Here is a 23,784-nt window from a genome sequence, read left to right on the forward strand (position 1 = left end):
TTTTAGCCTATAGTAATTCCTCTGGGATATAATTATTTTGTTTTGATGAAATAATACGTAGCTGATGGTTCAGCTATTTTTTTTAAAAAAAGAGCAATGCCAATGAAAGTAGCCTATGGAAGACTTGCAATCGAATATATATTTAATTTTTAAAAATAATGCTTTTTTCAAAGTACCACATTTATTTTCTATCGATTTTTGACAAAATAAAACACGAACAAATCCAATAGGTATCAATTTTTTATTGTATGTATTTTTTTTCAGAGTAACAATGCAGAACCTTTAAAAAAAAAAAGCTCACTAGAAAACTTCAAAAGATTCCTGGTACCCAAGTATCATACATTCTAATGCAAACACTTTAATATAACCTAAAGCAGAGGTCCCCAACCCCTGGCCATGGCAGAAACCAAGCCCATGGAAACAAGAGATGCCCTATCCATGGGATACAGGTAGCACGTGAAACAACATTTTTCCAGTATGCAGGAAAACCTCCCCCCTACCAGATAGTTTCATATTGGTGATATTTCTAGGATTTGGGCTGAATTTCATATTTGATTTTCTTGAAAAATGCCAGACTCTTTCTTATGGTCATTAGTCAGTATACATTTTGAATCATGGGTGAGACAGAAGGAAGAATACAAAGAATATCAAATAATAGAGTTGGAAAGGAACTATAAGGTCTTCTCATCCACACAACCCCTCCCCACTGAGCAGGAGACCCTAGACCATTTCAAACAATTGGTTCTCCAGTATCTTTATCAAAGCTTCCAGTGATAAAGCACCTCCAACTTCTGGAGGCAACCTATTCCATTAATTGATTGCTCTCACCATTAAGGAATTTCTCCTTAGTTCTAGGTTGCTTCCCTCCTTGCTTAATTTCCATTCATTGTTTCTTGTCTTTCCTTTTGATGCTTTTTAAAATAGTTTGACCCCCTTGTCTTTTTAGGAGTCCCTCAAATATTGGGAAAGTGCTATCATGTCACCCCACTTCTTCTTTTCTCTGGACTAGTCATACCCAGTTCCTCTAACTGTTGTTCATATGTTATATCTTCCAGCTGCTAATCATTCTTGTCTGCACTCTTTCTAGAGTCTCAGCATCATTTTTTATACTCTGGTGACGAGAACTGGATACAGTTTTCCAAGTGTGGTTTTACTAAGGCTTTGTAAAGTGATACTAGAACTCAATGTGATCTTCATTCTATCCCTCTGTTAATGCTTTCTAGGATTGTAGTGTGTTCGTTTGTTTTTTTGCCTGGGAAAATCTCATTTTAATAAATTTCCTATATTACATTAATCTTGATAACAGTTTACAGTGGAAATAGATTTATGGGTAGGGAGTGAATGATTGGGACCCAGTATGAAATCTGTTTTCTTTCAATACAGTTATATATTCAGGATCCACAAACTCAGCATGTATTACGTTTCAAAGCACCCTAACAAACCCAAACTAATGTCTTTATAACAGTATATTAACTATATATTCATAAAATGGTAGTCAGGTTCTTACTATATTTGTATAGTACTTTAGGAACAAAAGTATAAAACCCATGAAAATGACACTGCAAAAATTGGACATCATTTGAATGATGATGAAATAATATGCTAACAGCAAGAAAAGAAAACTAGATCAAAGTCAAGTTCAACAGGTGAAAAGGAGAATGAATGAGGTCAAAGAATCTAGGAAAATGGTGGAAATGTAGGAACTTAAGCACTTACTGTAGAATGGGCTTCAATATGAATAAATCTTAAATATCCTACATAAAACCTTCCTTGACAGAAAAAATAAATTATATTCCTATAGTTTTTTATAAATACTTCTTTAGACAGCAGTTTTTCTATTCTTTTTTTTCCAGCATTTTTTACACAAATCCTTCTTTGACGACGACAACAACAACAACAACAACAACAACAACAACAATAATAATAATAATAATAATAATAATAATAATAATAATAATAATAATAATAATAATAATAATTGTTCCTACAACTTTATATATGTGTCTTACAGACTGCATTCTTTCTATTTCTTTTTTCAGGAAATTTTATAAACAAGAAAGATTGCATGATTTACTAATTTCTCTTTGTGAGTTGTTCTCTGTGGTTGAGGTCAGATCTGAAAACAATGATGTAGCACTTTGGGAAAAATATGCATCCCAGTAATGCGGCACTGGAGGCCAAGATGGAGAAGACCTCCACAGCTACCATGGCTTTTCCTTTTGTGCTCAGGTAGGATGGAAAAAAGGAGATCCAAACACTGCAAAAGGCCAACATGCTGAAGGTGATGAACTTGGCTTCGTTAAAGCTGTCAGGTAATTTACGGGCAAGGAAAGCCACAATAAAGCTGGCGATGGCCAAGATACCCATGTAGCCCAAGACACAGTAGAAGAAGAAAGCTGAACCCTCATTGCACTGTAAAATCATTTCTTGGAGCTCTGAGTGCATGTCCAATTCAGGGAATGGGGGAAATGTTGACATCCAAAGAATACAAATCCATACTTGGAAGAGAGAGCAGGAAAGGACAGTAGAAAGAGCCAATCTTCTCCCCACCCATCTCCTCATCTGAGATCCTGGTTTAGTGGCCATGAAAGCAACAACCACAGTGATGGTTTTGGCCAGTACACTAGAAATGGCCACTGAGAAGGTGATGCTAAAAGTTGGTTGTCGGAGAAGGCAGGTCACTTTGCCAGGTTGACTGAGAAAGAGCAAAGAGGAGAGAAAACAGAGCTGAAGAGAGACAAGCAGGATGTAGGTGAGGAACCGATTGTTGGCTTTGACAATGGGAGTATCCCTATGCTTAATAAAAGTTCCAAGAACCCAAGATGTCAAGAAGAACAAACAAAGAGCTGCTGAGACCAAACCAATTCCTAAGGTTTCTTTGAAATTTAGAAAGACCAGCAGTTTCAGGACACAACCTTCCTTTTCTTTATTTGGATAATGATCTTCTGCACATTTAAAGCAGTCATCCATATCTGGGAGGAAAGTCAAGAAGTTTGTCATCTAGGCATTCCAAATTATTGACACTCATTTTATTAATTTTATGTATCTTAAATTTGTATATTAAAGTTCTTTTAAGTCTAATGAAAAATGGTAGAATGCATAACCTACCAATTTGATCCGAAATCTTCCCTTCTGGGCAGGGAACACAGTCATAGCAGCAGAACTGTTCCCCCTCAATCCCTTTCTTCCAGGATCCGTGGAAACAAGGGTCATTGCATCGAGAAAGTGGAATAATCTGGTAATAAACTTGAAAATGTTTTGAAAAGGAGGGTTTTTAAAACAGCTTCTGAATTTTCTCCTTAATGGAGTGATATGATTATTGACTTCCCAAAAGGATACTGAATTTAACAACTTTATCAACAATAACAACAACAACAACAACAACAACATAATAATAATAACAACAACAACAACAACAACAACAACAACAACAACAACAGCAGCAGAATTGGAAGGAACCTTGGAGGTCTTATAGTCCAACTCCCTGCCCAGGCAGGAAACCCTACACCATTTCAGACAAATGGCTATCCAACATTTTGTTAAAAATTTCCAGTGTTGGAGCATTTACAATTTCTGCAGGCAAGTTGTTCCACTGATTAATTGTCAGGAAATTTCTCCTAAGTTCTAAGGTGCATCTTTCCTTGATTAGTTTCCACCCATTGCTTCTTGTTCTACCCTCAGCTGCTTTGGAGAACAGCCCGACTCCCTCTTCTTTGTGGCAACCCCTGAGATATTGGAACGCTGCTATCATGTTTCCCCTAGTCCTTCTTTTTATTAAACTAGGCATACCGAGTTCCTGCAACCATTCTTCATATGTTTTAGCCTCCAGTCCCCTTATCATCTTTAAAAACTTCTAGAAATTTCAGTGTTGTAAAAAAGGTCCTGTTTGAAGGGCAGTATGACTATTTAATTACACATGGTGACAATCTCATGGAAACATGGCCAGTCTTGTGATTTCAGAAAGAAATGCCCAGCAAATTTGCAACTCTGGCTCTTACGTTGTAATATCGTATTTATCAATCTGAGGAATGCTTGATCATCAACAGCCTTTGAAAGCATATACCATTGTTTATATAAAAAAGAGAAATCGGAGACTATGTTCAATATGAGATCATAGTGGATTAAGGCATGGTGGATTCACTAATTCGATACCTGGTTAAAAGCTGGACTCCAGACAATCACATCATCATCAATCCATAATTCCTTCCCTTTTGGAGCCTGTAGATCCATCTTTCCAACTCTAACTTTCTGAAAAGATCTGTTTGAAAAAGTAATCAAGTTGGTGATGTCGAATCCACCTGTTGCTTCTCCTTTCTCATTCAGGAACACTCTCTCCCCAGCTGAATTGTTAAAAGAAATGCCTTGAAGAAATGAATGGAGCTATTTGAAAAAGAATGAAAGAGAAAGGGAGTTGAATACAATGTAGTGGGGAGGAGAACACCATATTCAAGGTTCATTCATTCATTCATTCTTTCCATTCCAATAACTATTTCTAAGTATGACCATTCAGAAATTTGACAATCAATATTGCTCGATAATGTACATGTTTGATATTAATATAAGGAAGAGTAAGAATGAGCTAGGGACGTGGTGGCTCAGGGGCTAGGACGTTGAGCTTGTCGATTGAAAGGTCGGCAGCTCAGTGGTTCGAATCCCTAGTGCTGCCATGTAACGGGATGAGCTCCCGTTACTTGTCCCAGCTTCTGCCAACCTAGCAGTTTCGAAAGCATGTAAAAATGCAAGTAGAAAAAATAGGGACCACCTTTGGTGGGAAGGTAACAGCGTTCCGTGCACCTTTGGCGTTGAGTCATGCCGGCCACATGACCACGGAGAAGTCTTCAGACAACGGTGGCTCTTCGGCTTTGAAACGGAGATGAGCGCCACCCCCTAGAGTCGGCAACGACTAGCACGTATGTGCGAGGGGAACCTTTACCTTTACCTTTAAGAATGAGCTGTAGCAGGATGAATAAAAGGTTCTGGAATTATGTACCTTCCTTAAATTATTATTTAGATCAGGGATGTCAAACTCATACGGTCATATTGTCGTCATGTGACATATCATGACTTTTTCCCCTTTGCTAAACCAGGGGTGAACATGACCAGCATGTGATGCATCCAGCCTGCGAGCGGTGAGTTTGACACTAATGATTTGGATTCACTACATAAAGAACTAATTCAACCTAGATTGGATCTAATCTTTCCTCATTGTCCTTTACAATGAACGTATCTTTTCTTTTATGTACACTGAGAGCATATGCACCAAGACAAATTCCTTGTGTGTCCAATCACACTTGGCCAATCAAAAAATTCTATTCTATTCTATTCTATTCTATTCTATTCTATTCTATTCTATTCTATTCTATTCTATTCTATTCTATTCTACTCAAATTTAAAATCTGAGACTCAAGCATTCCTCCATAGAGAGATGCAAGACGGAGATTGTTGCAAACATGTTTCATGTTTCATACTATGGAGGCCACATCTAAGAAGGGCCACTTTTATTTCATTACTCTAAAACTTTGATAGAGACAGAAAGCTGAGCCTGTTACCCATAAGCCACATAGAAAATTCTTGGAGAACTGATTAGTTTTGGATGAGGCAATGAAAAGTAATCTAAATTATCATTTTAACTAACACTTATGATGCAACTTAGAACTAAGGAGAAATTTCCTGATGGCTAGAACAATTAATCAGTGGAACAACTTGCCTGCAGAAGTTGTAAATGCTCCAACACTGGAAATTTTTAAGAAAATGTTAGATAGCCATTTGTCTGAAATGGTGTAGGCTTTCCTGCCTGGGCAGGGGGTTGGACTAGAAGACCTCCAAGGTCCCTTCCAACACTGATATGATGATGATGATGATGATGATGCAATGTATGGTGATATATTAAATAACCTCTACTGACATCTAAACCATAATTTATACAGTATTTTCCTGATGATCAGAATAACAACAGAAAATATTTTTTTTATATCTATTTCAGAGAGAGCAGTAAGTTAGGATAAAAAGGAGGCTGGAGGTCTTCTAATCCAAACCCTACTCAAGGAGGAGACTCTATGATATTTCAGATAAGTGGTTGTCTTTCTCTTCAAAAAAATCTCCAAAACTTCTGAAGGCAATTCCATTAATTAATTGTTCAATGTTCTCACCATCAGGAAATTTCTCCTTATTTCTAGGTTGCTTTCTCATGCTTGATTCCACATGCAGAAAATAAAGGACATTCAACAATGGCTTCAAGACATATTTCTACATCAAACTGCTCATTGAAATAAAAGAAGTGTCCAAGGCAAAGGGAATACCTGCCAAGCCTGGAGATGTGGAAGGTCAGGATTTTTACAGATCATAGGTTTTTTCCTATTTAAATGTAATGTATACAGAGCCTGCAAAGCATGAGCCACAGCATAAACAGCATTGTAGATGCTGTAGCTTTGGCCAGTCATCTCCATTTCAAAGGCAGGTGCAGGAAGATCCTCCAGCTTCATCTCCCCAGTGCATTTTCTACTCTGCGTTTCTCGTAACTCTGGTTTTGGAAATGAACAATCAAATGCTTGTTCCCAAACTTCCTGCAGAAACCCATCATTGTATTCTGAAAGTGGATTGATGGTCTGAAGAAATTCCTTGAAACCTACAACTTCTGTTGAATGAACAGTGAAGGAAATTGCCCCATGGAACATCTGGAGGTCCAAGCTGATTTGAAGTCCTGGCAATATGAAATCAATCTGTGCAGTCATGATCCATACCTTTCCAAATAAAGTAACGTCAGAATTTGAATTGCTGTCAGAATTTACTGGAAGCATTACAACTCTTAGCCACATAATTATCAATGATTCTCCATAGACAAGAACTGCATTGACTTTCCTATTCATCAAATGAATGGAAATCATTGAGAGTCTTTGAAAAAAATCTTGGAATTCTTCCATGTGGGCCAGTGGTGAAAGCCTTTCTATAAACGTTGAGCAGATTCCGATCTGTGAAAGTAAGGGCTGTATTTTTTGTAAGAATTTTTCTCCATTGTGGTTATCAACAGCAAACATCCCAATCCATGTCCACCTGAAATGATGAAGCAGTTGGACAATGCCAGTGTACTGGTTGTCTTCTTTGGGGACCATGAAGTAAACTGAAGAGAGCTTACTGGTCTCAAATTCCTCTTTGGATAATGAGCCATATGTCAGCTGCAAGAAAGTGGAGTAGTATTCTCTTGAGTTGTTAGATCAAATGCAATTGTCCTGATCTAGTCTTTATACAAAATATATGCAAGGAAGGAATTGTATTCCTGAAATTCTTCTAGGTATTAATATGGAAAGGAATTTATTCGAATTATTTCAAACACATATAATTGATCAATTATTTTGATAGAAACAAAGAACACTATGTTCCATCAGGGACGAAGTGTCTGTGGATACTCACTTCTTGTTATTTGGCATTGCAGTTTCACAATTATGCTAAGTAAAGGTAAAGGTAAAGGTTCCCCTCGCACATATGTGTTAGTCGTTCCTGACTCTAGGGGGAGATGCTCATCTCCGTTTCAAAGCCGAAGAGGCAGGGCTGTCCCAAGGCGGCTCCGTGGCCATGTGGCCGGCATGACTCAACGCCAAAGGCGCACAGAACGCATACCTTCCCACCAAAGGTGGTCCCTATTTTTTCTACTTGCATTTTTACGTGCTTTCGAAACTGCTAGGTTGGCAGAAGCTGGGACAAGTCATGGGAGCTCACCCCGTTACACGGCAGCACTAGGGATTCAAACCGCCGAACTGCCGACCTTTCGATCGACAAGCTCAGCTGTCTTAGCCACTGAGCCACCACGTCTCACTGAGCCACCGCATCCCACTGCTAAGTAATATACCTTATATGCTAGGTATATGTTAAGTATATGCTAAGTATATGCTAAGTAATATACCTTAAATCAGGGAGAACATCTTAATACAAACATAAATTTAATCTTTAATGCTCCTTAATTAATCCATAACAACATCAAGAACAGAATGTAAAATTTTTCTCTTTAGCCCTTTCACAACTTACTTGTGGAATTTTGAAGAATCCTGTAATTCCAGCAATATGAGATGATGTGACAAAATCCAGTCCTCCAATGATGGCCATGAGATTCTTCTCGCTATCACACTTGTAGTTAGGGACAAATTCCTGGGATTTGAAAAGCAGGTCCAGAGTGGTGCGATAGGTCATCCTTGCATTGAGGTAACTCTCATAAATGTGGAACCCAAGAGTGATGTTAGGTAAGATCCGGGAGTCCTCATTGATCTCCTTCACAGCAAAGGCCAAGGCAAGGACGTGTTGATGAAATTTGGGGATTATACTGCAGATAATTTAAATAGTTGAAAGAGTAAATTGAGAATTCTCATAAGGTGGCATCATTTCTGAATGAATAACAAACAATTTTGTCTCTGACAATAGTAAAAAGATAATCACTTTTCTAAAATTGTTAATAATTTCTACAGAGGGGTCCTTGGTGTTATCTGAGCTTGGTTGCTTTCTTTCAGATATTTCATTACCCAAAGTAGGTAACATTATCACTGCCTGGCACTGAGGATGTTATCTAGTTTGGATGATGAAATGTCCGCAGGCAAACAATCAATTTCAAAGGACCCATCATTTTCACCCTGAACTAAAATATTCTCCTTTATTGGTAATTTCTACAGAATTCTAATTTATTTTACAAAGCATTTCCCTGACTTTCAAGAAATATGTACTGCAATAAATACAAGTTGTCACTTTTTTTTCAAAGTACTAAATTTTCTATGACGTTTTCAAAAAAATGTATATGAACAGATTCAGGAACTATCACTTATTTAACTGAATGTATGTTTTGTAGGGACGTGGTGGCTCAGGGGCTAGGACGTTGAGCTTGTCAATCGAAAGGTCAGCAGCTCAGCGTTCGAATCCCTAGTGCTGCGGTGTAACGGGGTGAGCTCCTGTTACTCGTCCCAGCTTCTGCCAATCTAGCAGTTTCGAGAGCACGTCAAAATGCAAGTAGAAAAAACAGGGACCACCTTTGGTGGGAAGGTAACAGTGTTCCGTGCACCTTTGGCGTTGAGTCATGCCGGCCACATGACCACGGAGACCTCTTCGGAGAGCGCTGGCTCTTCGGCTTTGAAACAGAATGAGATGAGCAGCGCCCCCTAGAGTCGGCAACGACTAGCACGTATGTGCGAGGGGAACCTTTACCTTTACCTTTACCTATGTTTTGCGAGGAGAGATAATGCCAATCTTTCTAAAATTATCTTTATCCCAGTAAATCTTCATATAGAGTCTTACTGATCCGAATTTTTTTACATTTTATGTGAAAGACTTTTAGATAATGTAAAGAACGCTATTTCTTCTTTCAAACCCAGATACAATTGAAAGAAAGGGAAGGCAGAGATTAATTTCTTTTAATATTGATATTGTGATTTTTTACTTGGCTGTACACCGCCCTGAGTCCTTCGGGAGAAGGGCGGTATAGAAATTGAATAAAATAAATAAATAAATAAATAAATAAATATATTTTAAACCCTACATTTATGCACAAATAAGTTTTTAGTCATATAATGGATTTTTGAAAATCTGAGTAACATTAGATAAAGAAAAAAATTCTTACAGTGGTATTTCATAAGGTTTTATAGAAGGATTTTCACTAAATTTAATTTCATAAAGGTGGTAACCGAAGTGAGACGCCATTCCACCAATGATGAAGTCTCCAGGCTGGTACCACTTATGTGGAACAAGGAAAGCATCACTTGCAGGACATTCCAGAGTAATTACTTTGTGTACCAAAAACATCACAAGAAACTCCTTCATGCTTTTGCTATTGTGAAAATGGTTTTCCTTTCAACCTACTGATCAGAAAGTACATATAATCCAATACTTCATCTAAAGATTGATCCAAGGTTTATATCTGAGAATGCACCTAATGAGAAAATCTATTATTTTCTATTCGAAGATCCATGTGAATGCAAATTTGTGTCTTGAATGCCACCAGGATTTGAACAGATACTCTGGCAGAAAGGAACAGAGGGTGGATACTTGAAACAACAAATCTGGCAGAGATGTTATTACCTCTTATACCAAACTCCCTGTGGTTTATTGTTGAATTTCAATATCCTTCCGCACAGCCTTTAAAGTTTTAGCCTATAGTAATTCCTCTGGGATATAATTATTTTGTTTTGATGAAATAATACGTAGCTGATGGTTCAGCTATTTTTTTAAAAAAATGAGAAATGCCAATGAAAGTAGCCTATGGAAGATTTGCAATCGAATATATATTTAATTGTTAAAAATAATGCTTTTTTCAAAGTACCACATTTATTTTCTATGATTTTTGACAAAATAAAACACGAACAAATCCAATAGGTATCAGTCTTTTATTGTACGTATTTTTTTTTCAGAGTAACAATGCAGAACTTTTTTTTTTAAAAAAAAACAACAACTACCTTAAGCTCACTAGAAATCTTTAAAAGATTCCTTGTACTGAAGTTTTATGCATTCTATTGCAAAGGCTTTTAAGATAACTTGAAGCAGAGGTTCCGGGCCCCTGGCCATGCCAGAAACCAAGCCCATGGAAACAAGAGATGACCTATCCGTGGGATGCAGGCACCACATTCATCCAGACTGCAGGAAAACCTTTCTCCCCCAGTAGCCTGACTAGGTGGTTCAGTGTCTAAAACACTGTGTTGTGTCCCACTCCTCCTCTGATGGCCAGGTCGGGGAAGTCCGTATCAAGCGTGCCTCTGCAGCTCTGCCAAAGTCCTATCAGAGTCCTCAGGGCAGGCAAGAATCCAAGGTGTGACTTCAGCAATCCAGATTAGACTTTGCCTGACTCAGAGAATGCCAGAAAGCAGATCCTTTATATAGGCCATGGGGTGTGGCTCCATGACTCAGCACTTATCCAGGCCTGCCCCTCCCATCCTTTTTCTGACATCGCCTCTCCATTCTCCGGAAGCGTGGATCTATCCATTGCATTGTTTCGTCTCCAACTGTCAGTAATCCCAGCTCGTGGCTGGCTTCAGGCGCACATGCTATCGGAGGGAGGTTTGTTTGTTCGGTTTGTCCGGGCATGGTGCCAGGGCTGGGGGCTGGAGGCATGCCAGGACATTCTTCAGCACTATCAGCGTCCGGCAGGAGATAAGAGGGGCCCAGCTGCGGCGGAGGGGGCGAGCGAGGCACAACACACTGAGTTTGTCGATCAGAAAGGTTGGCAATTTGGCGGTTCGAATCCCTAGTACAGGTCTCCTGCGTGAGCAGGGGGTTGGACTAGATGACCTCCAAGATCCCTTCCAACAATGTTACTGTTGCTAGTTTCATGCTTTTCATATCTTCTTCAATCACAGAGGGATGTACGTTTGTTCTAGGATTTGGGCTGAATTTCATATTTGATTTTTTTTTAAAAAAAAAAATAATGCCAGACTTTGAATTGAAAGCCAAATCAAGTCACTCTTTATTATGGTCTTTAGGCAGTATGTCAACTCACAGAGCATCCCTGGCCTGCTCTTGAACTGCCATAAGCAAGAGGGATGGGAATCCGAGCAGGCATCATGGCAGCCAAATATGAAAGCACATTCCAGACATATCTATCTCAAGGCTGTCTCCAGGGTTATCCACAGTGGCCTGATGGAAGTGAGCTCTACAACCCGTGAAACTGCTCTGTTGACGAATGTGATAGATGACACACCCTGGAAGGATGGGGTGGGGAGGAAAGAGTCATGATTGGGGCGTAAATTATGTGGGGTCAGAATTGGCTTCATTTGGAACATCCCGACATGAAGCTCCTAATAAATAACTGGATTTCTTTTGAAGATTGGCTCGAGGCTCATGATTTAATTAGGACACCCGTCAGAACCCTGACAGCAAGCCAGCTCTCACCCCACGTAATTTATATTTTGAATAAAGTCTGAGAGAGAAGGGAGAATACAAATAATAGAGTTGGAAAGGAACTTATAGGTCTTCTTATCCACCCCTCCTCTGCTGAACAGGAGATCCGATATCATTTTAAAGGAATATTGTCCAGTCTCTTTGTCAATGCCTCCGGTGATGAAGCACCCCCAACATCTGAAAGCAAACTATTCCATTAGTTGATTGCTCTCACCATTCGGAAATTTCTCCTTAGTTCCAAGTTGCTTCCCTCCTTGCTTAATTTCCATTCATTTGTCTTGCCTTTTGGTGTTTTTAAAAATAGTTTGACCCCTTGTCTTTTTAGGAGTCCCTCAAATATTGGGAAAGTGCTATCATGTCACCCCACTTCTTCTTTTCTCTGGACTAGTCACAACCATGCGTTTCCGTCTGATACGCCAGTTGCGTCCCTTCTTAGACCAGCATTCCCTATGCACGGTCACTCACGCCCTCGTCACTTCCCGCCTGGACTATGGTAATGCTCTCTACATGGGGCACCCCTTGAAGGGCATCCGGAGGCTCCAACTGGTCCAGAATGTGGCTGTGCGGGTAATAGAGGGAGTGACTCGAAGCTCCCATATAACACCTCTCCTGCGCAAGCTGCACTGGCTTCCGGTGATCTTCCGGGTGCAATTCAAGGTGTTGGTTACCATCTTTAAAGCGCTCCATGGCATAGGACCGGGGTATTTACGAGACCGCCTGCTGCCACCAATGGCCTCCCAGCGACCTGTGCGCTCCCATAGGAGCTCCTCAGGGTGCCGTCAGTCAAACAATGTCGACTGGCAACATCCAGGGGGAGGGCCTTCTCTGTGGGGGCTCCTGCCCTCTGGAATGAACTGAATCCGGAGATACGACAACTCTCCGACCTCCGGACCTTTCGTCGCAAACTAAAGACCTTTTTGTTTTATTGCGCAGGGCTGGCCTAACGTATTTTAAATGTGGGTTTTATTATGGTTTTATCACTGTTTTTATTCGTTTTGGCCTAATTTGAATTAGATTTTTAAAATGTTTTTTAATTTTTTGTAACTTTGTTTTTATCTGGCTGTAAACCGCCCTGAGTCCTTCGGGAGAAGGGCGGTATATAAATTAATTAATTGACAGTTCCTCTAACTGTTGTTTGTATGTTTTAGCCTCCAGCCCCTAATCATTCTTTTTGCTATTCTCTGCACTCTTTTCAGAGTCTCAACATCTTTTTTATATTCTGGTGACCAGAACTGGATACAGTTTTCCAAGTGTGGTTTTACTAAGGCTTTGTAAAGTGATACTAGAACTCCATGTGATCTTCATTCTATCCCTCTGTTAATGCTTTCTAGGATTGTAGTCTGTTTGTTTGTTTTTTGCCTGGGAAAATTTCATTTCAATAAATTTCCCATATTATTAATCTTGATAACAGTTTACAGTGGAAATAGATTTATGAGTAGAGAGTGAAGTGTTATGACCCAGTATGAAATCTGTTTTCTTTCAATACAGTTTTCAATACAGTTTTCTTTCAATACAGTTCAATATTCGGGATTCACAAACTCAGTGTATATTACATTTCAAAGCACCCTAACAAATCCAAACTAATATCTTTAAAACAGTATGTTAAATATAGATTCATAAAATGGTAGTCATCTTTTTATTATATTTGTATAGTGCTTTAGGAATCGAAATATAAAACCGATGAAAATGTCGCTGCAAAAATTGGACATTATTTCATTGATGATGAAATATCATAACAGCAAGAAAAGAAAACTAGATGAAAGTCAAGTTCAACAGGAGTGTTGAAAGGGAGAATTAACTAGGTTAAGGAATCTTGGACAATGATGGAAATGCAGGATCATGAGCACTTACTGAAGAATGGGCTTCAGTATGAATGGATCTTAAGTATCCTACACAAAACCTTCCTTGACAGAAAAAATAAATTATGTTCCTATAGTTTTTTATAAATACTTCCTTAGAGAGCAAACAGTTTTTCTATTCTTTTTTTCGGCATTTTTTTTTTACACAAATCCTTCTTTGAATAAAATAATAATAATAATTGTTCCTGCAACTTTATATATGTTTCTTACAGACTGCATTCTTTCTATTTCTTTTTGCAGGAAATTTTATAAACAAGAAAGATTGCATGATATACTAATTTCTCTTTGTGAGTTGTTCTCTGTGGTTGAGGTCAGGTCTGAAAACAATGATATAGCACTTTGGGAGGAATATGCATCCCAGTAATGCAGCACTGGAGGCCAAGATGGAGAAGACCTCCACAGCTACCATGGCTTTGCCTTTTGTGCTCAGGTAGGCTGGAAAGAAGGAGATCCACACACTGCAAAAGGCCAACATGCTGAAGGTGATGAACTTGGCTTCATTAAAGCTGTCAGGTAATTTACGGGCTAGGAAAGCCACAATAAAGCTGGTGATGGCCAAGATACCCATGTAGCCCAAGACACAGTAGAAGAAGGAAGCTGACCCCTCATTGCACTGTAAAATCATTTCTTGGAATGCAGAGTGCATGTCCAACTCAGGGAATGGAGGTGATGTTGACAACCAAAGAATACAAATCCATACTTGTAATAGAGAACATGAAAGCACAATAGAAAAGGCCATTCTTCTCCCTACCCATTTCCTCATCTGAGATCCTGGTTTCGTGGCCATGAAAGCCACAACCACAGTTATGGTTTTGGCCAGTACACTAGAAATGGCTACTGAGAAAGTGACCCCAAACATTGATTGTTGGAGAAGGCAGGTCACTTTGCCAGGTTGGCTAAGGAAGAATAAAGAGGAGAGAAAACAGAACTGAAGAGAGACAAGCAGGGTGTAGGTGAGGAACCTGTTGTTGGCTTTGACAATGGGAGTATCCCTGTGCTTAATAAAAGTTCCTAGTACCCAAGATGTCAGGGAGAAGAAACCAAGAGCTGCTGAAGCTAAACCAATTCCTAAGGTTTCTTCGAAGCTTAGAAACACCTCTGGTTTCAGGATACATCCATTCTTTCCTTTATTTGGATAATGATCTTCTGGACATTTAAAACAGTCATCCATATCTGGAAGAAAAGACAAGAAATTGGTCATTTAGGCATTCCAAATTATTGAAATTCATTTTATTAATTTTATGCATCCTAAACTTGTATATTAAAGTTTGCTTAAGTCTAATGAAAATTGGTAAAAATTCCTACCCTACCATTTTGATTTGAAATCTTCCCCTCCGTGCATGGAACACAGTCAAAGCAGCAGAACTGATTTCCTTCAATTCCCTTCTTCCAGGATCCCGGGAAACAAGGGTCATTGCATCGAGAAAATGGAGGAACCTGACGATAAACATGAAAATGTTTGGAAAAGGAGGGTTTTAAAAACACTTTCTGAATTTTCTCCTTATTTATTTATTTTATTTATTTATTTATCATACTTTTATACCGCCCTATCCCCCTAGGGACTCAGCCATATAAAAACACATAAATATACAAAGTAAAACATTCGTCTAAAAAACTTATTATATAGGCCAAAATTTAAAATAGACATATAAACAATAAAACCCAATTTAAAACCAAATCTAAAATTTAAACATTTAAAATTTTAAAAAATCTAGTCCAGTCCTGCGCAAATGAATAGGTGTGTCTTAAGCTCGCGGCGGAAGGTCCGAAGGTCAGGAAGTTGACGAAGTCCTGGGGGAAGCTCGTTCCAGAGGGTGGGAGCCCCCACAGAAAAGGCCCTTCCCCTGGGCGTCGCCAGTCGGCACTGCCTGGCCGACGGCACCCTGAGGAGTCCCTCCCTGTGAGAGCGCACGGGCCGGTGGGAGGCATTCAGTGGCAGTAGATGGTCCCGTAAGTAACCCGGACCTATGCCATGGAGCTCCTTAATGGAGTGACATGATTATTGACTTCCCAAAAGGATCCTGAACTTAATAACTTCCATCAACAACTTAAAAAGATGTAGAATTTACAATGATGTACAAAAGTTCCTGTTTGAAGGGAAGGGGAAATAGATTGTAGCATAAAGCATACCATACCATACCATAACATAACATAACAACAGAGTTGGAAGGGACCTTGGAGGCCTTCTAGTCCAACCCCCTGCCCAGGCAGGAAACCCTACACCATCTCAGTCAGATGGTTATCCAACATTTTCTTAAAAATTTCCAGTGTTGGAGCATTCACAACTTCTGCAGGCAAGTCGTTCCACTTATTAATTGTTCTAACTGTCAGGAAATGTCTCCTTAGTTCTAAGTTGCTTCTTTCTTTGATCAGTTTCCACCCATTGCTTCTTGTTCTACCCTCAGGTGCTTTGGAGAACAGCCCGACTCCCTCTTCTTTGTGGCAACCCCTGAGATATTGGAACACAGCTATCATGTCTCTCCTAGTCCTTCTTTTTATTAAACTAGACATACCCAGTTCCTGCAACCGTTCTTCATATGTTTTAGCCACCAGTCCCCTAATCATCTTTGTTGCTCTTCTCTGCACTCTTTCTAGAGTCTCAACATCTTTTTTACATCGTGGAGACCAAAACTGGATGCAATATTCCAAGTGTGGCCTTACCAAGGCTTTATAAAGTGGTACTAACACTTCACGTGATCTTCATTCTATCCCTCTGTTTATGCAGCCCAGAACTGTGTTCGCTTTTTTAGCAGCTGCTGCACACTGCTGGCTCATATCTAAATGTTCATCCACTAGGACTCCAAGATCCCTCTCACAGGTACTACTATTGAGCAAGGTACCACATATACGGTACTGGTGCATTTTGTTTTTTTGGCCTAAATGTAGAACCTTACTTTTTTCACTGTTGAATTTCATTTTGTTAGATAGCGCCCAATGTTCAAGTCTGTCAAGATCCTTCTGTATCTTGAGCCTATCTTCTGGAGTGTTGGCTATTCCTGCCAGCTTGGTGTCATCTGCAAATTTGATGAGTTCCCCATCTATCCCCTCGTCCAAGTCATTGATGAAGATGTTGAAGAGTACTGGGCCTACAACAGAGCCTTGGGGTACTCCACTGCATACTTCCCTCCATGTGGATGTAGTTCCATTGAGGACTACACGTTGAGTGCGGTTGGTCAGCCAATTACGAATCCATCTGGTGGTGGTGCTGTCTAACCCACATTTTTCTACTTTATCTAGTAGTAGGTTATGGTCTATTTTATCAAATGCTTTACTGAAGTCCAAGTAAATTATATCGACAGCATTCCTCTGGTTTACTAATTTTGTCATTTTGTCAAAGAATGCGATAAGATTAGTCTGGCATGATCTGTTTTTGACAAACCCATGTTGGCTTTTGGTTATTACTTTGTTTGCTTCTAGGTGTTCAGTGATTCGTTGCTTGATTATCTTTTCCAGAATCTTCCCTGGTATTGAGGTCAGGCTGATAGGTCTGTAGTTTCCTGGATCTGTTTTTTTCCCTTTTTTGAAGATGGGAACTACATCAGCTCTTTTCCAGTCCTCTGGCAGCTCCCCTGTGCTCCAGGATCTTTGAAAGATATAGTTCAGTGGTTCTGAGATCATGTCTGCCAGTTCCTTCAGAACCTTGGGGTGTAATCCATCCGGTCCTGATGATTTGAACTCGTCTAGGGTAGACAGGTATTCACTTACCATTTTCTTCCCTATTTTAACTTGTGTTTCTAATCTGTTTTTTGTAGTGCTGTTTTTGATAGGTTGGATTGTTTTTTCCTTTTGTGTAAAGACAGATGCAAAATATGAGTTAAGTAGATCTGCTTTCTCCCTGTTGCTTGTCATCTTCTTGCCACTTTTCTATGATGAGTATCTCTTGAAAACATGGACACTCTTGTGGTTTCAAATGGAAATGCCCACCAAATAGGCAACCATGTTTTTTTATTGTAATATCGTTTTGGTCAATTTGCGGAATGCTTGACTGTAAACATTGCAAAGTGTTACGTTGGTAGAATGAGGAGACTGGAGACAGGCTTCAGATAACAGCTCTTTATTCAGCAACTACAGTATGTACAATCCAGCAGCTAGCATCTCTGACAGCTTGCCCTTTTATAGGCAGCTGTCAGGGGGCTCAGCCAATCAGGTTTGAGAATTGTACCCGCTCAAACAGTGGACCAGATAGAAAACTCTACAAATTGTCAATTTCTAACACAAAGAATATGCCATTGTTTATTTGTTTGTTTATTTAAAAAAACAGAAAATAGATTTCTAAAAAGTCTATGTTCAATATGGGATCATAGTGGATTAAGATACTAATGTAATACCTGGTTAAAAGCTGGACTCCAGACAATCACGACATCATCCATCCATAATTCCTTCCCCTTTGGAGCCTGTAGATCCATCTTTCCAACTCTCACTCTCTGAAAGGATCTGTTTGGAAAAGTGATCAAGTTGGTGATGTCGAATCCACCTGTTGCTTCCCTTTTCTCATTCAGGAACACTCTTTCCCCAGCTGAATTGTTAAAAGAAATGCCTTGAAGAAATGAATGGAGCTATTTGAAAAAGAATGAAAGAGAGAGGGAATTTAAAGCATTATAATAGAGAAGAGAAAATCATGTTCAAGTTTCATTCAATCATTCTTCCTATTCCTATAATTATTACTAAATATGAACTCTTAGAATTTGACAGTCAATATTGCTTGACAATGTACCTGTCCACACTATATATTTGGTCTAGTAGGATCAAACCAACAAGGACCTACTCACTCTGCACCTCAAACTCAGCAACAAAATCCACCCAACACTCTGGGACAAATCTAAGCAACTAGCCTTCTGGAAAGCCAAAACGTAAACCTCCCACACACACCAACGAACTCCACAGACTAGAAAAATGCCACTGTACAATCAGGCCAGAAATGTATTAACAAGCAAGATCAGAGTAGCAAAAAGAAGCTACTCTGAAAAGCTAAAGAATCCGTTCTCAACCAATGAACCAGCAAACATGTGGAAAACTCTTAAATATCACTGACTACGGCAAACCTCCTGCCCAGGCTGAAGGAAATCAGCAACTGGCAGATGACCTGAACGTGTTTTCCTGCAGGTTTGAAAGGAAACTACAGCCACCTAACTCCACAACCCCCATCTCAGACACACCAACAACTGCCAAGCCTCCTAAAACTGACCCCATTCCATTGGTTTACAACCCCTAGTGATCATAGAAAAGGAAGTGCAAGACCTATTTCACAGACAAAAGCCAGGAAAAGCTCCAGACCCAGACAAGATAACTCCTTCTTGCTTAAAAGTCTGTGCTGACCAATTGGTCCCCATCTTCACCCATAAATCACTAGACATATGCTATGTTCCTTCTTACTTCAAATGCTCTACTATCATCCCAGTGTTGAAGAAGCCCACCATCAAGGAACTGAATGACTACAGACCAGTTGCTCTAACATCTGTAGTCATGAAAACCTTTGAAAGTCTAGTGCTGTTCCACTTGAAAATGGATCCTCTGTTATACCCCTTGCAATTTGCATACCGAGCAAATAGATCAACAGATGCTGCTGCTAATATGGCTCTGCACTACATCCTACAACATCTTGAATCTCCAAAGACCTACGCAAGGGTCCTCTTTGTAGACTTTAGTTCAGCATTCAATACCATCATTCCAGACACTCTTCTAACTAAGCTAAACCAGCTACAGGTACCGGAACATACTTGTAAGTGGATCATAAACTTCCTAACAAACAGGAAGCAGCAGGTGAAGCTAAGCAAGATCACATTAGATACCTGTACAAGTAGCGCAGCCCTCCCCCCAAGGCTGTGTGCTCTCCCCACTTCTTTTCTCTCTGTATACCAATGACTGCATCTCTAACATCTGCATCTGCATCTGTAAAACTACTGAAGTTCTCAAATGATACAACAATGATCTGTCTCATTGAATACAATGATGAATCCGCACATAGATGGGAGGTTGAACAACTAGCCTCATGGTGTGACCGGAACAATCTGGAACTGAACACACCCAAAACCGTAGAAATGGTGATAGACTTTAGGAGAAACCCTTCCATACCTCCATCTCTTAGAATACTAGATAAAAGAGTATCTACAGTAGAGACCTTCAAATTTCTAGGTTCTACGATATCGCAAGATCTAAAATGGACAGCTAATATCAAAAATGTCATCAAAAAAGCACAACAAAGAATCTTCTTTCTGCGCCAACTCAGAAAGCTCAAACTGCCCAAGGAGCTGCTGATACAATGCTACAGAGGAATTATTCAGTCTGTCATCTGCACCTCTATAACTGTCTGGTTCGGTTCTGCAACCCAACAAGACAGACACAGACTTCAGAGGATAATTAGCACTGCAGAAAAAACAATTGCTACCAACCTGCCTTCCATTGAGGACCTGTATACGGCACAAGTCAAAAAAAGGGGCTGTGAAAATATTTACAGACCCCTTCACATTCTGGACATAAACTATTTCAACTCCTAACCTCAAAATGACACTATAGAGCACTGCACACCAGAACAACTAGACACAAGAACAGTTTCTTCCTGAAGGCCATCACTCTGCTAAACAAATAATTCCCTCAACACTGTTAAACTATTTACTAAATCTGCACTATTATTAATCTTCTCATCATTCCCATCACCCATCTCCTTCTGCTTATGACTGTATGACTGCAACCTTGTTGCTTATATCCTTATGATTTATATTGATATTGATTTTTTCCTGACTATCATTAAGTGTTGTACCTTAGAATTCTTGATGAAGGTATCTTTTCCTTTATCTACCCTGAGAGCATATGCACCAAGACAAATTCATTGTGTGTCCAATCACACTTGGCCAATACAAAATTCTATTCTATTCTATTCTATTTTTGGAGGAGGCAATGAAAAGTAATCTAAATTATCCTTTTACCTGTCTCTTCTATGCAATGTATGGTGATTTACTACATAATCTCTACTGACATCTAAACCATAATTTATACAGTATTTTCTCGATGTTCAGAATAACAAAAGAAACTATTTTTTCTATATCTATTTCAGACAGAAGAGTAAGTTAGGGTCAAGAGGAGGCTGGAGGTCTTCTAATCCAACATCCTACTCAAGGAGGAGACCTTATGATATTTCAGATAAGTGGCTGTCCTTCTCTTCATAAATATCTCCAGTGTTGAAGGTCTGAAGGCAAATTGTTCATTGTTCTCACTATCAGGAAATTTCTCCTTATTTCTAGGTTACTTTCTCATGCTTGATTCCACGTGCAGAAAATATTAGGACTTTCCACAATGGGATCGAAACATAATTCTACGTCAAACTGCTTATTGAAATAAAAGAAGTGTCCAAGGCAAAGCGAATACCTGCCAAGCCTGGAGATGTGGAAGGTCAGGATTTTTAAAGATCATAGGTTTTTTCCTATTGAAATGTAATGTGTACAGAGCCTGCAAAGCATGAGCCACAGCATAAACAGCATTGTAGATGCTGTAGCTTTGGCCGGTCATCTCCATTTCAAAGGCAGGTCCAGGAAGATCCTCCAGCTTCATCTCCCCAGTGCATTTTCTACTCTGCATTTCTTGTAATTCTGGTTTTGGAAATGAACAATCAAATGCTTGTTCCCAAACTTCCTGCAGAAATCCATCTCTGGAGATTGAAAGAGGATTTACAGTCTGAAGAAACTCCTTGAAACCTGCAACTGCTCTTGAATGAACAGTGAAGGAAAGAGCCCCATGGAACATGTGAAGATCCCACTTGATTTGAAATCCTGATAATATGAAATCAATCTGTGCAGTCATGATCCACACCCTTCTATATAATGCAATTTCCTTGCTTTCAGAATCTACTACAACTGTGACAAATCTTAGCCACATAATTGTCAATGATTCTCCATAGACAAGAAATGCATTGGCTCGGCTATTTACCCAACTCATGCCAATAACTAAGAGTCTTTGAATTATTTCTGGGTAGTCTTCGAAGTGGATTAGCTGTGCAAGTCTTTCTACGAACGCTGAGCAGATTCCATTCTCTGAAAGTAAGGGCTGCATTTTATGTAAGAAATTTTCTCCATCATTGTTATCAACAACAAATATCCCAATCCATGTCCACTTGAAATGATGAAGCAGTTGGACAATGCCAATGTACTGATTGTCTTCTTTGGGGACCATGAAGTAAACTGAAGAGAGCTTACTGGTCTCAAATTCCTCTTTGGGTAATGAGCCGTATGTCAGCTGCAAGAAAGTGGGGTAGTGTTCTCTAGAGTTGTAAGATCAAATGCAATTGTCCAGATCTAGTTTTCATACAAAATACATGCAAGGAAGGAATTGTTTTCCTGAAATTCTGCTAAATATAAATACAGAAAGGAATTTATATTCCTTCCTTTCTGTAAAGGAAGACTTTTTTTTTTCACCAAGCGGGGCTGGCCTGATTGATTTTAGTATGGGGGTTTTTAGCGGGTTTTTAATAGGGTTTTAGTTTTTGAAAAATTTTTAGCTAATATTTTAAGTATACAGCGGTTGAATCAGATTTTTAAACTTGTTATAGTATTTTAATTTGTTTAGGATTTTTGTTGTTTTATTGGCTGTACACCGCCCTGAGTCTTTGGAGAAGGGCGGTATAAAATTATGAATAAATAACTAAATAAATAAATAAATAAATATTGGAATTATTTCAAACACATAGAATTTATCAATTATTTTGATAGAAATAAAGAATACTCTTCTCAACCCTTTCCTTGAGTGTGGATTATCTATGGACACTCAGTTCTTATATTTGGCATTGTAGTTTCAAAATTGTTCTAAGTATTAATACAGAAAGGAATTTCTTGGAATTACACATAGAATTGATCAATTCTTTTGATAGAAATAAAGAATACTATTCTCAACTCTTTCCTCGGCTGTGGATACTCACATTAGATTAGATTAGAATTCTTTATCGGCCACCATGTGATTGGAGAACACAAGGAATTTGTCTTTGGTGCATATGCTCTCAGTGTACGTAAAAAAAAGATAAATTCATTAAGAAGCATAGGTACAACACTTAGTAATAATCATAGGGTATAAATAAGAAATCAAATCATACTAAGAAACAATCAATATAAATCGTAAGGATACCAGCAACAAGTTACAGTCATACAGTCATAATTGGAAGGAGATGGGTGATGGGAGTGATGAGAAGATTAATAGTAGTGCAGATTTACTCAATAGTTTCACAGTGTTGAGGGGATTATTTTTTTAGCAGAGTGATGGTGCTGGGGAAAAAACTTGTTCTTGTGTCTAGTTTTTCTGGTGTGCAATGTTCTATAGCGTCGTTTTGAGGGTAGAAGTTGAACAGTTTATGTCCAGGATGTGAGGGGTCTGTAAATATTTTCACAGCCCTCTTTTTGACTCGTGCAGTATACAGGTCCTCAATGGAAGGCAGGTTGGTAGCAAGTGTTTTTTCTGTAGTTCTAATTATCCTCTGAAGTCTGTATCTATCTTGTTGGGTTGCAGAACCAAACCAGACAGATGACAGACTCAATAATTCCTCTGTAGAGGAATTATTAATAATTCTTGTATTCAGCATTGTAGTTTCAAAATTATGCCAAATAATAGACCTTAAGCCAGGCAGAACACCTTAATACCAACCTAACCCTAATATTTATTGCTTCTTAATTAATCCATATTAAAATCAAAAACAGAATATAGAATTATTCTCCTTAGCCCTTTCACAACTTACTTGTGGAATTTTGAAGGATCCTGTAATTTCAGCAATATGAGATGATGTGACAAAATCCAGTCCCCCAATGATAGCCCTAAGATTCTTCTGGCTATCACATCTGTAGTTAGGGACAAATTCCTGGGATTTGAAAAGCAAGTCTAGGATGGTGTGATAGGTCATTCTTGAATTGTAGTAACTGTCATAGATGTGGAACCCAAGAGTGATGTTAGGTAAGATCTGGGAGTCCTCATTGATCTCCTTCACAGCAAAGACCAAGGCAAGGACATGTTGATGAAATTTGGTGAATATACTGCAAAAATTTAAAAAAACCCAATTGAAAGAGTAAATTGACAATTCTCATAAGATGGC

The 23,784-nt window shown here is 39.0% G+C and overlaps 2 protein-coding genes across 2 annotated transcripts; both read right to left on the minus strand.

Moving 5' to 3' along the window:
* Positions 1-2,073: 2,073 nt before the first annotated feature.
* On the minus strand, positions 2,074-9,792 carry LOC131197001 (vomeronasal type-2 receptor 26-like). Its single transcript, XM_058180552.1, has 5 exons — positions 9,593-9,792; positions 8,020-8,311; positions 6,300-7,172; positions 3,109-3,235; positions 2,074-2,972 (listed from the first exon to the last, which is right to left on the minus strand). The coding sequence occupies exons 1-5, from the start codon at positions 9,790-9,792 to the stop codon at positions 2,074-2,076; spliced, it is 2,391 nt and encodes a 796-aa protein (XP_058036535.1).
* A 4,203-nt stretch (positions 9,793-13,995) lies between these two features.
* Positions 13,996-21,884, minus strand: LOC131197002 (vomeronasal type-2 receptor 26-like). The gene is made up of 4 exons (XM_058180553.1): positions 21,084-21,884; positions 18,050-18,277; positions 15,032-15,158; positions 13,996-14,894 (listed from the first exon to the last, which is right to left on the minus strand). The coding sequence occupies exons 1-4, from the start codon at positions 21,882-21,884 to the stop codon at positions 13,996-13,998; spliced, it is 2,055 nt and encodes a 684-aa protein (XP_058036536.1).
* Positions 21,885-23,784: the final 1,900 nt, after the last annotated feature.

Source organism: Ahaetulla prasina, chromosome 4 (genome assembly GCF_028640845.1).
Source record: "Ahaetulla prasina isolate Xishuangbanna chromosome 4, ASM2864084v1, whole genome shotgun sequence".
NCBI lineage: Eukaryota > Metazoa > Chordata > Lepidosauria > Squamata > Colubridae > Ahaetulla > Ahaetulla prasina.

Excerpts from the sequence above, each read along its gene's own strand:
- LOC131197001 (XM_058180552.1), bottom strand. The coding sequence starts at position 9,792 with ATGAAGGAGTTTCTTGTGATGTTTTTGGTACACAAAGTAATTACTCTG. Across the intron at positions 3,236-6,299 it reads CACATCTCCAGGCTTGGCAG|ATTATTCCACTTTCTCGATG; the intron begins GTATTCCCTTTG and ends GTTTATTACCAG. Across the intron at positions 2,973-3,108 it reads GAAGATTTCGGATCAAATTG|ATATGGATGACTGCTTTAAA; the intron begins GTAGGTTATGCA and ends CTTTCCTCCCAG.
- LOC131197002 (XM_058180553.1), bottom strand. The coding sequence starts at position 21,884 with ATGGTCCCCAAAGAAGACAATCAGTACATTGGCATTGTCCAACTGCTT. Across the intron at positions 15,159-18,049 it reads GGAGTCCAGCTTTTAACCAG|GTTCCTCCATTTTCTCGATG; the intron begins GTATTACATTAG and ends GTTTATCGTCAG. Across the intron at positions 14,895-15,031 it reads GAAGATTTCAAATCAAAATG|ATATGGATGACTGTTTTAAA; the intron begins GTAGGGTAGGAA and ends CTTTTCTTCCAG.